The sequence below is a fragment of the Lepisma saccharinum genome, chromosome 17 (genome assembly GCF_977018435.1).
Source record: "Lepisma saccharinum chromosome 17, izLepSacc3.1, whole genome shotgun sequence".
Classification (NCBI taxonomy): Eukaryota; Metazoa; Arthropoda; class Insecta; order Zygentoma; family Lepismatidae; genus Lepisma; species Lepisma saccharinum.
In genome coordinates, this window is record NC_139245.1 from 30,581,123 (window position 1) to 30,594,322 (window position 13,200).

General features: G+C 34.9%; 1 protein-coding gene across 10 annotated transcripts in view; it reads left to right on the forward strand.

Annotated features, from left to right (window-relative positions):
* CadN (neural cadherin) overlaps nt 1-13,200 on the forward strand; it is a 1,297,121-nt gene that overhangs the window by 1,268,386 nt on the left and 15,535 nt on the right. For all 10 annotated transcript variants that reach the window (XM_083139244.1, XM_083139247.1, XM_083139245.1 and 7 more), the window contains 6 exons: nt 282-488; nt 738-1,009; nt 2,510-2,715; nt 3,081-3,223; nt 9,391-9,651; nt 11,915-12,265. In XM_083139244.1, coding sequence (XP_082995370.1) covers nt 282-488; nt 738-1,009; nt 2,510-2,715; nt 3,081-3,223; nt 9,391-9,651; nt 11,915-12,265 — 1,440 coding nt within the window. The remainder of the gene's footprint in view (nt 1-281; nt 489-737; nt 1,010-2,509; nt 2,716-3,080; nt 3,224-9,390; nt 9,652-11,914; nt 12,266-13,200) is intronic.

Here is a 13,200-nt window from a genome sequence, read left to right on the forward strand (position 1 = left end):
ACAAGATTGATTGTATAATGCAGGAAAATATAAAATACAGGAATGTAAAATAAGGGTTTCACCATATATCCATAATACAGGAAGAACCTAAAAGGATATATTAATCTAGTAATTGTGTTTCCTATTGTATGTCATTCTGTTTACAAGCACAGTGAAAACACTCTCTTCAATGCAAATTTTTTACATTAAATTATTTATTTACATACTAAATATTGTTAATGTTTTTAATTTTGTCACTTGTTTGTTAACATTCTCTCATGATATTTTCTTATCCTCTGTAGACACAAACAGTTATGAAAAGCAAAGCGGAAAAATTTAGGGACAAGTTGTCAGAACTCTTGAAAACAGACAGAGAAAATGTTGATGTGTTCAGCGTTCAGCTTCGGCGAAAGCATCCACCAACCACAGACATTAGATTTGCAGCTCATGGATCTCCATATTACAAGCCTGTTAGACTTAATGGTTACGTCCTGATGCATCGAGAAGAGGTATTTGAAATTTCAGTAATCGTCATAACTATTGTTACTGATGTGAACTCTTAATTAACCAAATTTATGTGCATAAATCACTGTGAGTAATTTGTTGCTAATTTTAAAATATTGCATTTTTGTAAATTACATCAGATGTTTCAATGATATGATTCATTTTATAATAACAAAACATCTGCAAACATTAACATATCTACTCGAGGATATTACGATATGATTGCTAACAATTTCTTATATTTTATCTTTCAGATCGAACGTGAAGTAGGTGTTAATATCACAATGGTGGGAATTGATGAGTGCCTATATGAAAATGCTGTTTGTGAAGGAAGTTGCACCAATGTATTGGACATTAGTAACTTGCCATACATGGTGAATGCAAACAAAACTTCATTAGTTGGTGTAAGAGTTGACGTGATAGCAGAATGCACTTGTGGTGCGAGGAACTTCACGAAAGGAGAATCCTGTCGGTCAAGTCCTTGCTACAATGGAGGACGGTGCATCGAAGGGAGATATGGCTTAAGGTAATCGATTATACTTATTTACACATGGGGATTCAGGATAAGTGTGGGTATTTCTGTGTGTTATAGCATTGTTATTGATCTGGTAAGTTCTGGAGAGTATTTAGCTCTTCTCTGAATTATCTTCAGATGAGTGTTCCTGATCAAAAACCTGAGAAATGCTTCACTCAACGTCAGTTCATTATTGTATTCTTTTCTTTGTTCATAACAAATAATTTGGAGAGAAAATATTCACATCTGAATGTATGTATTGAGATTCTCAGTGACACCCTTTAGGAACCTTATTCTCCCCTAACCCAGCACAAAATATACAGCCATAAATCTTTGGGTATTGAAACCCTGAGCTATTCCTGAGTTGCCAAGTATTCTTATCTTCATGTACGGGACAAGAGGAAGGTAGCTGAGTTCTGCATCTTGCCCTTTTCCACCACAATAGCAGAATTGGTCATTTTATACAAGACAGTGTACAAGAAGAAGGAGATGTGCAATGTTTTCAGATGCCACTGTTGCACATGCTGTCATTTCTACAGGGAAAAGGATGGAGCAGGGGCTTCTAAGAGATAAGCACTTTACCACTAGTAATGGTCAATCAACTCGGCCATAGCATTCATACCATTAGTGTTTATTTTCAACCCATCCAGGGACATTGAAAGAAAAGTTTGTCTGACTGCTTTATTAATGAGAGTGCATGCTTTGCCACAACAGAAACGCCACATAATGATGAATTACTTCACATATTACTTTCCATATAATGGTTCGATTCTGTAACAATATATAGAGGGACTATACTGTTGTAAATTAGATTACCTGAATAACTGTTGTTTCTCCCTTAACTCTTTCAAGTGTGCAATTTTCTGAACAAGTTGCTACTGAAAATTTAGTTGTTTTTTTTAGCAGAATTCAGTTGAACAAAATTAACTGAAATAAAACACCAGTATTTGCCTGTCTTCTTCTTTTATGTTTTTTTTTTCTTTTTTGTAGAATTGCTTTCATATTCCATGACAAATGTAAATAAAACGGTAATACAAAAATATACAATAGTACATAGCATATCGACATATATGTATACTTCAGGCTTAAGTAGAGTAAATCTTTCTGGTGTGGAAGTCTTTGAAGCAAGTGCAACTCATTGTCTGTGCTACAAAACTTCATTTTTGAGCCATATTTTGGTTTTCTATTATGAACGAACTATATTCCTTCTTTTTCATCTTCTTCCTTTTCTGCCACTGTTTTTGTATTTACTACAGCTAATATAATCTCACATAACATGATTGTTCTCAACATCTGGGTGAATATACACTCCACCCACAGTTGAATGTAGTCAAAGCAAGCACAAAGTGTACATGTACACCTTCCGCACTGCAACAGCAAACTGCGGATATACATCACCTACACTTAAAAGATTAAATTAGAATACTTCTGTCAACTAAAACCCATAATTATATAGATGGAAATGTATTTTACGTGACACATATATGATATTTTCTACTTTTTTTTCTCCAGTTGTACCTGTCCAGGTGGTTACGATGGCCCGAGATGTCAACAGACAACCAGAAGCTTCAGAGGCAATGGATACGCATGGTACCCACCTCTGGATATGTGTGATAATTCTCATCTCAGTATAGAATTCATCACCAGGAAAAGTGATGGGATGTTACTCTATAATGGACCAATTGTACCTCCAGAACAAGAAGAGGTGATGGTGTCAGGTGTGAATGCTTATTGACTATTATATTTTAATCACTCAACTGATTTCAGTAGAAATTACTGTAATTCTGCTTTAAAAATTATCCCTTTTCACTTAATTTTGATTTCTTTGTTTGTTAAGTTTGAACATAGACTTACCTAGGGGTTCATTTATGGAAGGGATCGAAGTTGATCAAATCTTATGTAAACCAATAATGGCTCCTTTGAGTGAATTAGTTCATAAGTCAACCCTCCTCTCCTATCCCCACCCCCTTTCCTCCTTCCTGTTCTATGTTAGCCTATGAGTAGGTTGATAATTATGAGTGCAAATATCTATGTACATGTTAAAATGTTTATCGTCATTTCGTTTCTTTCCTTCACATTTTAGATTTTATATCGTTGGAATTGGAAAGAGGCCAGCCTAGGTTATTGATAGATTTTGGATCCGGGACCTTGGAACTTAGGATCAAAACAAAGAAAGGGTTAGATGATGGAGAGTGGCACCGAATAGACATTTTCTGGGATACTGAGGTAAGTTGTCCATTTTTAATTCCATATGGGTCATTCCATGTCAAATCATCCAGAATTTTGTGAAAATGTCACCCACCATCCCCGATTTTGATGAAATTCGGTATAGTTATAGAACTTTTGATGCTGATTACAAAAATGACAACTTTTTTAAAATTGGTGAAGGGGTTCAGAAGTTACGTGCTTTTTAAGATCTCCGTGTACCCCACATGCGGCTCTATTTTGAATGACACACATTAAGATATAAACGATCGTATCTTCCCTCGGGTTTGCCGTAAAAACTTCAAGTTTGTTTTTTTTTGTTCAGAATAGTATAAGCTTTCATTTAAATAACGTTTCAGATTAATGCATTAATAAACATGTATTTTTATATATAGTTTTATGTATTTTTTTAGAAAAATAAATGACTAAATTTAAGAGCTAATTTGATGCAATGCCCCCCCTTCAATTTCCCCCCAATTTTATATGTAGGTAGCTCAGAGTGTGTAGTAATGCCTGATGAAAAAATTGGGATGGGCGGTTCAGAGACAGGGTGATAAAAAAATAATTTGCATACAATGAAATTAAAAGTAAATCTTATTTAAAATGCTTATGTATTTAGCACAAAGCCTGTAGTACAATATGTTTCAAGCTACAACATTCAAAATTTATGTTCACTATGTGTGAATGTAAGCATAGGCGTAACCTGGCGGGGGCAAAGGGAAGCACTTGCCCCCTCCCAAATTTATATATTAATTAAAATTTACAAGTTAAATATATTTTGTGATCCTCCTGACACTTGAGGAACAAAAGAATAAAGAGTAATAATTGTGATTTTTCAAATGTATTTATCAAATTATCCTGGACACTGTTTTTATGCGATGGAAAACTTTGTGATTATCTCAACCCGAAGATAGTCTCCAAGTGACACCCATTAAGATAGTACTTAAAAATTGTACTCTATGCATTGCCAAAATTTCATGTACTATAAATTGTGCTGTTCACATTTTAGATGGATATTTTGACCATTTAAAACACACTAAAGTATTTGACTTATCAGTAAGTACATATGTCCATCCATTTGTGTTGTTAATGTCCACTGGACACAGCATACGTTTTGGCCAGTAGTGGGAAGTTGATTGCATCTCCATTTTCACGTGGACTTTTCAAGCAATCCTACAAACAAGTTTGAGTCACGCACACACATGCTACTACATAACTGTTTACTGTTGGAATTCGGAAAGCCACTTCTTCACAAAAGTCAAACCATACAGTTATACAAAACATATTACATCAGCACTTACTATTTTTGCTCTAACTGTTAAACAACTAGTGTTTCGAAGTAAATAGTTACAAAGTTAAAAGTACTGTTACTTTTTATTTAGGAATTCTAACTGTAACTAGCTACTTTTAAAAGTAAATACCTGTAACGTTAACAACGGTAACAGAGTTACTTTTTGCAGTAGGGAAATAGCTAAATTGGACAATTCTGTTCCAGACTATAATAATAAAATATGTACCTTCTCCGGATGCTACGTGAAAGGATTTTCTTGGAATTGCTGGCAAGGAAGCTATACTTTGTTGCATGCTAAATTTAGAACATCCACGCTTTACTGTAATTCATTTCTAATTGTATGTGAAAACTCCATTGTTTTTGGTAGACTGCTGCGTTCGTTTGGAATGTGGTTGTCTAGCTAGAAAAAAGTCATTGTCGAGGAAGTGGATCTTTGGATCTTGAACTTGGAATGGAGGAGAATGAAATAGGTGTAAGTGGAATCAATGACACTATATTCAAAATACCGTGGTCAGCATACAAATGATTTTTTTAATTATAATCGTTCAAGCAAAGCTGACTGTGTTTTCCATCATTTATTAGCAGTAATAATGTAAATATATGAATACATATTACGTACTAGAAACATAAGTATAACACGGAAGTCTTCATGATCATTGATTTTGTGTAACGTTTAAACAAATCAATGATCATTGACAGTACGCTACTGTTACAGTAACTGTAAAAGAAACTCAGTTACTTTCAAAGTACCAGTAACAATAACTGAGTAACTTTTTTAATGATTGTCTGTAACTTAGTTACAGTAGAGCGTCGATTATCCGAACGTCGGTCAAGCAAACGACCGCTTAACCGAACTGTGTACTCGCTCACTTTCAGATATCTGTAATGAAAAAAGTACGTGACTTAGCTGCTCGTAAGCGTGTAGGCTTGCTTAGACAGACCAAAATAAAGGATTTTTTTAAACGTTAATTTTGTGTACTGTGTGTATTGTTCATGCAAAATGCGTATGTAATATGTACATATTTTTGTTTAATAAACTGTACCACATACTATATATTCCTATTAAAGTTGCCTTTGTACATTACTTTGTAATACATACTTAAAGAGATGCCTGTTTTTATGAATAAATTTACTGTACAGTACTTCTTTTTGGCAAATAAACATGTACAGTTCGATTATCCGAACAAACCAGTTTTCCGAACACCCATGTCCCCCAATTACTTCGGATAATCGACACTCTACTGTACTTGTAAAAAGTAACTTACGGAACCTGTAAGTTCAAAATAGTGAATACTTCCTGGTACTGTTGTAGTACTTTGCAATCGCTGACACATTGTACTGTGGATTGTTGTCATTTCACCCTAGATGATTACTAAGAAATTTATGCCTTGAATACTATTTGTACGGAATTGGTACATAATTGCCGTACTTGTTGCTTTATACTATAGAAGTCCATACGAGTACTTTTACTGTTCCAACCATCCAGTCGCAAGGATATTTTCTGTGGTATGTGGCGAAAAAGCTCCATTTTAAAAAAACTTCAATCAGCACAAATGTGTAGTATTAATTCTTACTTCATATTACGTATCCCCATGAAAGGTAGCCAAAATAGGATTTCCATATTGAGATAAAATGCACAAAAAGAATGGTCTCGAAGATAAATTTGCTAAACTTGGGAATGTTAATAATGATTATATAATTATATAATATATAATTTTTTAAAAAAATTAAGACTGTTGAAACTAACTTAGATACAGTGGAACCTCGATTTTAGTTATCCAGGAGACCTACCTGAAAAAACGTAATACGCGGGAAAATGTAAAATCTTGGAAAATTTCTAAACAGACCACCAACATTGAATGCAAAATGAAGAAAAATGTAAAATCGAGGAACTTAAATCGGGGTTCCACTGTAATTATTACTTCCAAATTTTAAATTAATCTATAAATTTGGGAGAGGCAAGAGCTTCCCTTTGCCCCCACCAGGTTACGCCTATACTTACATTCACACATAGTGAACATAAATTTTGAATATTGTAGCTTGAAACATATTGTACTACAGGCTTTGTGCTAAATACATAAGCATTTTAAATAAGATTTACTTTTAATTTCATTGTATGCAAATTATTTTTTTATCACCCTGTCTCTGAACCGCCCATCCCAATTTTTTCATCAGGCATTACTACACACTCTGAGCTACCTACATATAAAATTGGGGGGAAATTGAAGGGGGGGCATTGCATCAAATTAGCTCTTAAATTTAGTCATTTATTTTTCTAAAAAAATACATAAAACTATATATAAAAATACATGTTTATTAATGCATTAATCTGAAACATTATTTAAATGAAAGTTTATACTATTCTGAACAAAAGAAAACAAACGAAGTTTTTACGGCAAACCCGAGGGAAGATACGATCGTTTATAACTTAATGCGTGTCATTCAAATAGAGCCGCACATGGGGTACACGGAGATCTTAAAAAGCACGTAACTTCTGAACCCCTTGACCAATTTTAAAAAAATTGTCATTTTTGTAATCAGCATCAAAAGTTCTATAACTATACCGAATTTCATCAAAATCGGGGATGGTGGGTGACATGGCCTGGATGAATTGACGTGGAATGACCCATATATGATTTTATTTACATATATTCTCAAACAAATAATAAAAGAATATTATATTTGTTTATGCATGTGGTTATTCAGTCACATGTATATTTCCAATTTCATTCTCCAAGGTTAAATCAATGTATACAGACATGTCATGTTAAACAATTTGGAAAAGCACATAATACAGTGAAAGCTCAAATTTATATTTTTCAGAGAACAAAATGCAGGAGAATTTTATAACGCTTTGCTTTATTGGATTTTTCAAGATTGCACTGTCTATCTATGAAAGAGAAAACACAGGGTTTGTCCAGAAAGTAATGAGACTGGGTCCAGGAAATAAAATGTATTGATCCAATTGCTACAACTTGTTAAAATTCTTCAAAGTACTCTCCTTGGCTATCAACACACCACTGCCAGCGTGATTTTCACACTATGGCCTCCTGGAAGTCAGCTTCCGACAACTCCCTCAGAACACCTGTCGTTGCTGCTTGGATGGCCAAAACATCGTCAAAACGGCAACCTTTCAAGCTTCTTTTGAGCTTGGGGAATAGGAAAAAGTCTGCTGGGCTCATGTCGGGACTGTATGTTGGCTGCGGCAATGTGGCAACGCCGATTCTAGCCAGTAATGACGTCACAACGAACGTGGTATGACTCGGCACGTTATCGTGATGGAGCTTCCAGCATTTGGCAATCTTCGGTCGGACCCGATTGACTCTTGTCTCGCAGGCATTTGAGGACTTCCACGTAGTAAGCGGGATTGACAGTCTTCCCTTGAGGCAGAAATTCTTTGTGTACTACCTTTCTTGTCAAAGAAGACAATGAGCATTGTCTTGATCCTGAACTTGGACATCCTTGCCTTTTCGGAGCGCAGAGACTCCTTGGTGTGCCACTCCGAACTTTGGCGCTTGCTTGAAATCTCCATGCCAAAGGAAAACTGGGGCTCTTGACAGGGCTTGGTCCTGGTAGGCACGGTTCGTGCGATAAGCGACCCTTACTCTACCAGAGCTCGGAAGCGACTGATCCGGGTAGCGCTGGTTAGCTAAGACCCCCCACCACCAATCCCGCTTGTGGCTGACACACTGTTGATGACTGGAGCGCTGTGCGGTGACCAGTCTCATTACTTTCCAGACAAACCCTGTACTTCGTCAGCTCTTGTAGTGGAAAATGTTATCTGGGGATAATGTTTGGTCGATACTTGTGGTTAGCTAGGTTTTTATATGGGGACAATGAAACAGCTGGGGGATGCTTTACAAAAATTTTGCTAACTGGGGGACACCCCCCCCCCCTACTTTGAGCACTGTACTTTATGTATTAAATGTAGAATTCTAACTGGAATTAATTGGTTTCTTAATGTTAAAACCTGATGGCAAAAAAGTAGTAATAATTTTATGTATCTGAAATGTGGCTTGGGTGTATGTCAAGCAGAATTAGAAGCAAAATATACACATTGATCTCTTACTGGTGGACTTCCACATAGCTAAATGGTTAGCACTCTTGCCTTTGGTGCAAGTGGTCCCAGGTTTGATTCCCAGTGGGAGCTTCCAAAAAATTTTACTGTTGACCCAGCATTAATTGGGGAGCTACTTGAAAAGAATCAGTAGTGGGCTCTGGTCTTCAAAGCCAGAAAACTGCGGCAATGGAACGCAATGTGCTGAACATGCATTGTCCAATGAAGAGAGCAGGCCCTGCTCCTCAGAGGGCTGTTGCACCATGGTGTATATAGTTTAGTTCTCTTACTGGCAATGTTTTAAATCTGCATGCGTTTACTGAACATGGTGTAAAATGAAGAATGACTTAATGATGGATGTGGTTTAAGTATACACCTACATGAAGTTTTGTATTTCTGCATTGCACAATTGGATAGATTTTCTTCCAATTTTTTAATTAGGTTAACTACCACCGCCCGAGAATTAAGAAAGAAGTGACTCACTACCATCTCCGCTCCAGATGCGATACCCTTTGTGAATAAAGGCAAAGAGCCTTCAAAATTAATCAGAAAAAAACTAAACTAAAAACACGAAACTTCATGTAGGTAAATAAGAAGAATGACTTCTTGAGGCCTATTTAAAGATAGCACAATAATTTATTTAACAGAACAATTAACTGTTCATACATCTCTGTTTTGTAAATATTTCCTTGAACCCTTGATAGAGCATGGAGCATAAGTAATTATGTAATTAACTTTCTAGTTAGTATTATTTAGAATAATAAATATAACAAATAATTCCAACATATACTGTATGTGCACTGTATTAATGACAAACATTTCTCTGAATATTCTCCTCAGAACGTAAGAATGGTAGTGGACTACTGCAAATCCGCAGACGTATCAGAGCTCGAAGATGGCACGCCACCAGAGTTCGATGACAGCAGTTGCCAGGAAATGGGAACTGTTCCTCCTTTCAATGAGTACCTCAACGTCAATGCTCCCCTTCAAATAGGTGGCATGCATGTGGATCAGTTTGATCCAACACATTACCACTGGCAATACATGCCTATTGGCAAAGGATTCGATGGCTGCATTAAGAATGTTGTTCACAATAGCAAGGTAGGAGCATTTTTCTTCATATATATGTGACTTTATAATCAGTCTGAAGTAAGTAGAGCATTAAAATGTTCAATGTACGTTAGGAATAGGGCAGAAATATCAGTACACTATATTAGTATCAGTCAATGTAAATTTATTTCATGTTACAGGACTTTAGACATAAGTTATTAATATGTACAGTCACGCACACTTCTGGGTTGTAACAACCCCATTGATTTTCAATGGGATCATTACAACCCAGAGGTCTCCCTGACTGTACAAAGAGACAAGCACATTTTGTGTATATATTAATAAATTTATTTATGTTTTATCCATAAAATTGTCTGTTGAGTTTACTGATTGAATATTTCTATACATGACCTACAATTTAGAGTGCAATTTTGCCGTTTTGTATTGTTTTGGTGTACAGGGAAGTCACAAACTGGGCATGCCCCCCTGTATTTTCAACACTGCGATGCTTATGGTTGAATGCTTGATATGAACACATACCTGATGGTTTAAGTGTCCGGAACATCGGTATGGAAACAGTCTTTTTCATAGCAGGGCCGAACTCTGTGCCAAATTGTGGCACACTTCGTGATGCAAGTGTGAATAAGACCTTTTTCCGGGCAGTGACGTTGCCCTCAATACGTTCTGAAGGGCCTCCCAAGAAGTCCCAGGGGTAGTTAATCAATGGCACAGGTATGTGTTCATATCAAGTAATCCAACTATTGTCGAAAATAAAGAGGCAGGGTATGCCCACTTTGGTATTGCAAAAGTACTTTTCTTAGGTCAAAAATCCATTGCAGTCAGCTTGACATCCATTAATTAAATGAACCATTCAGTTTTTTTTCACAGATTATAAGATTATAATACTATTTCATCAGAATAGTACAGTATTGATTATTATAATTATGTACTTTATCAATATTGCTTAAAATTTCACACACAATTTTCATGCTATGCAAAATTCCCAGATTCCACAGATGCTCACAAAATATTGGGCATCATTTTGCAAGTAGTAATAATAATAATAATCGTTTATTTTAAGTGTTGAGCACAGTATGAAACCTAATACAGCACTAAGTCAAATACAAAAGTACAAAGTTACACGAATAAAATACATAAGCTGTAGAATAACATAACATAACAAGTTAGCATATTTACACTTCAAGTTACAGTTTTCAATGAGATCTATTATATCTCTGATACTAATAATTGTTTATTGTTATATAATATCTGCAATTAACTGTGTATTGTTCTAATAATAATAATGATCATATTTATTGAAGTGATGATAACGATTAAACAACCACTATGTTATACAAAATTAAAAAAATTGAATACATAATTATAAAATAAAACAGTGGATCCTACAATTTTATACATCAACATAAATTCAAATTGTAGGTTTCAACAAGATCAGCTACTAAACCTCTTGCCTTGTTTAGGCATGTGAGAATTGAGATATACCTATGGGAATATCTGGGAATTTTATAAGCTATATTATTCAAAAAGTATTCACTGTCAACTTGGAAATTTAATATCTTCTCTACAAAATTTAACCTTTTCATTTTTCTTCTTTCTTCTAAGGAAAACATATTCAACTGTGATAACCATTCAGAGTAATGTTGGTCATAGTAATTTTTTTTAAACTTTGTGCATAATAACCTGATAATAATAATAATAATAATACTTCTATATTAAAGCAGGCACTGCTTTTCATCTTTGGTCGTGCTTGTCTATAAGAAAGTGACAAAGAGAATAATAAAAAATACATAAAGAATGATAATACTTAAAAAAATACAGAATTAATAGAAAAGTGACAATATAAATACAAAGAAAGTTGCATATTATTTTATGGTAAAGAGAAAGTACAATGTGAATTAGTAGGTAGCACATAATAGTTATATTAATGAATTCCAGAAAACTATCAACTTGTGTCAGTCATTATATTTGAATTGATATTTTTTATGATAGTGATACCTCAGTATGAGCTCCAATTGTTTCGGTAGAGTTTCATCCTGTACGGACAATGAAGTTAGTAATAAGATGTGTTTTATACAGCGTATATTTATACACTTGTAGGTTTAATTGTATCTTCTGTAAATATGCTGTATAAAGAAACAAACTGCCGGAGTATTAAGTGAGGTGAGTGTACACATAATAAAAAGAAAACCCTTCAACGTATGACAGTAAACCATCAGGTTTTTTAAAGTGTAAACCCATTTATTAGCATTTTGACATTGCAAAACACAAAAATCATGCATACGTTTCATTTCAGCTTTACGATTTGGCACACCCAGGCTTGTCTAGAAATAGTGTATCTGGTTGTCCACAAATAGAAGACATTTGCAGCAGCCACGAATCTACATTCCGATGCTCAGAACATGGAGTTTGTGTTGGCTCCTTCACAGAACCTCGTTGCCAGTGCCATGCAGGATGGACGGGCCCAAGTTGCATACAAGCCACAACACCAACCACGTTCAAACCACAAAGCTACGTGAAGTACGCCCTTTCTTTTGAACCAGACCGATTCGCTACGCAAGTGCAGCTACGGTTCCGAACACGTGAGGAATTTGGTGAACTGTTCAGAGTCAGCGATCAGCATAATAGGGAATATGGAATTTTAGAGGTAAATATTGTTCCATCACATTTTGTTTCCTAAGTTCAATAATTTTTTGTTTCACTTTTCTTTTTTTTAATTTTGCAAATATTACATTGTTGATAGCAATGTAAAACAATACAAATCTCAATTTCTGAAGTACACAGTAACAGTGAATGATAACATCTTATGTGTAGCATATCTTATCAAGCTACAATATAGTAGGAAGTATTGTCATAATTTTACCGAGGTAATAGTACAACAGGGAAAATCTCATGCATATACACATGTCCATACACACATTCACTCTCTCTCTCCCTCCTCTCTTTCTTTCTTTTCATTTAGAATCTAAATTTTCTAGAATTATGCTTTTTTTTTAAGATTTTTACCACTGACTTGTATTTTTTGCAATGTCTTGATACCCAGTGGAGGTATGTAGTGGTTCAGATCTCACTTTAAACACTGTAGCATATGTTTTCATAAGGTGGGCTTGAAAGAGAACTCATTGGCATTACTCTTTGCCGTTTTGCATTGTGCTATATGAAAAAGCCAACTTTTTGTTAGCACATGATAATCTGTAAGCCATACCTTTATATGATAAACACATTGCATATTGTGACTGTAAAAAAACCTCTAATGTTCACCATGGTATTTTTTCCACCTGGTATAAACTTCCTTTGTTGTTCTGGCAGTTATCATTTCATAAAGTAAAAATATTTTCTAAGTTTTATTTTCAAATTTGTGCGACAGACATAATATAAATTAAGAGATGATATACTTTATATTGCATATTGTAACATAAAATTTTCAACCACCCATTTCTATTCCATATGTATGCATATCCACACTGAGGAGTGAAGGTAAATCGATGGGGACAGCAGACATGTAATTAAACAGTACTTCTAAAGATATTCTGAAATTTTGTACTTGGTTAGTGCTTTGTAAGAAATTGTATTGTTATTGGC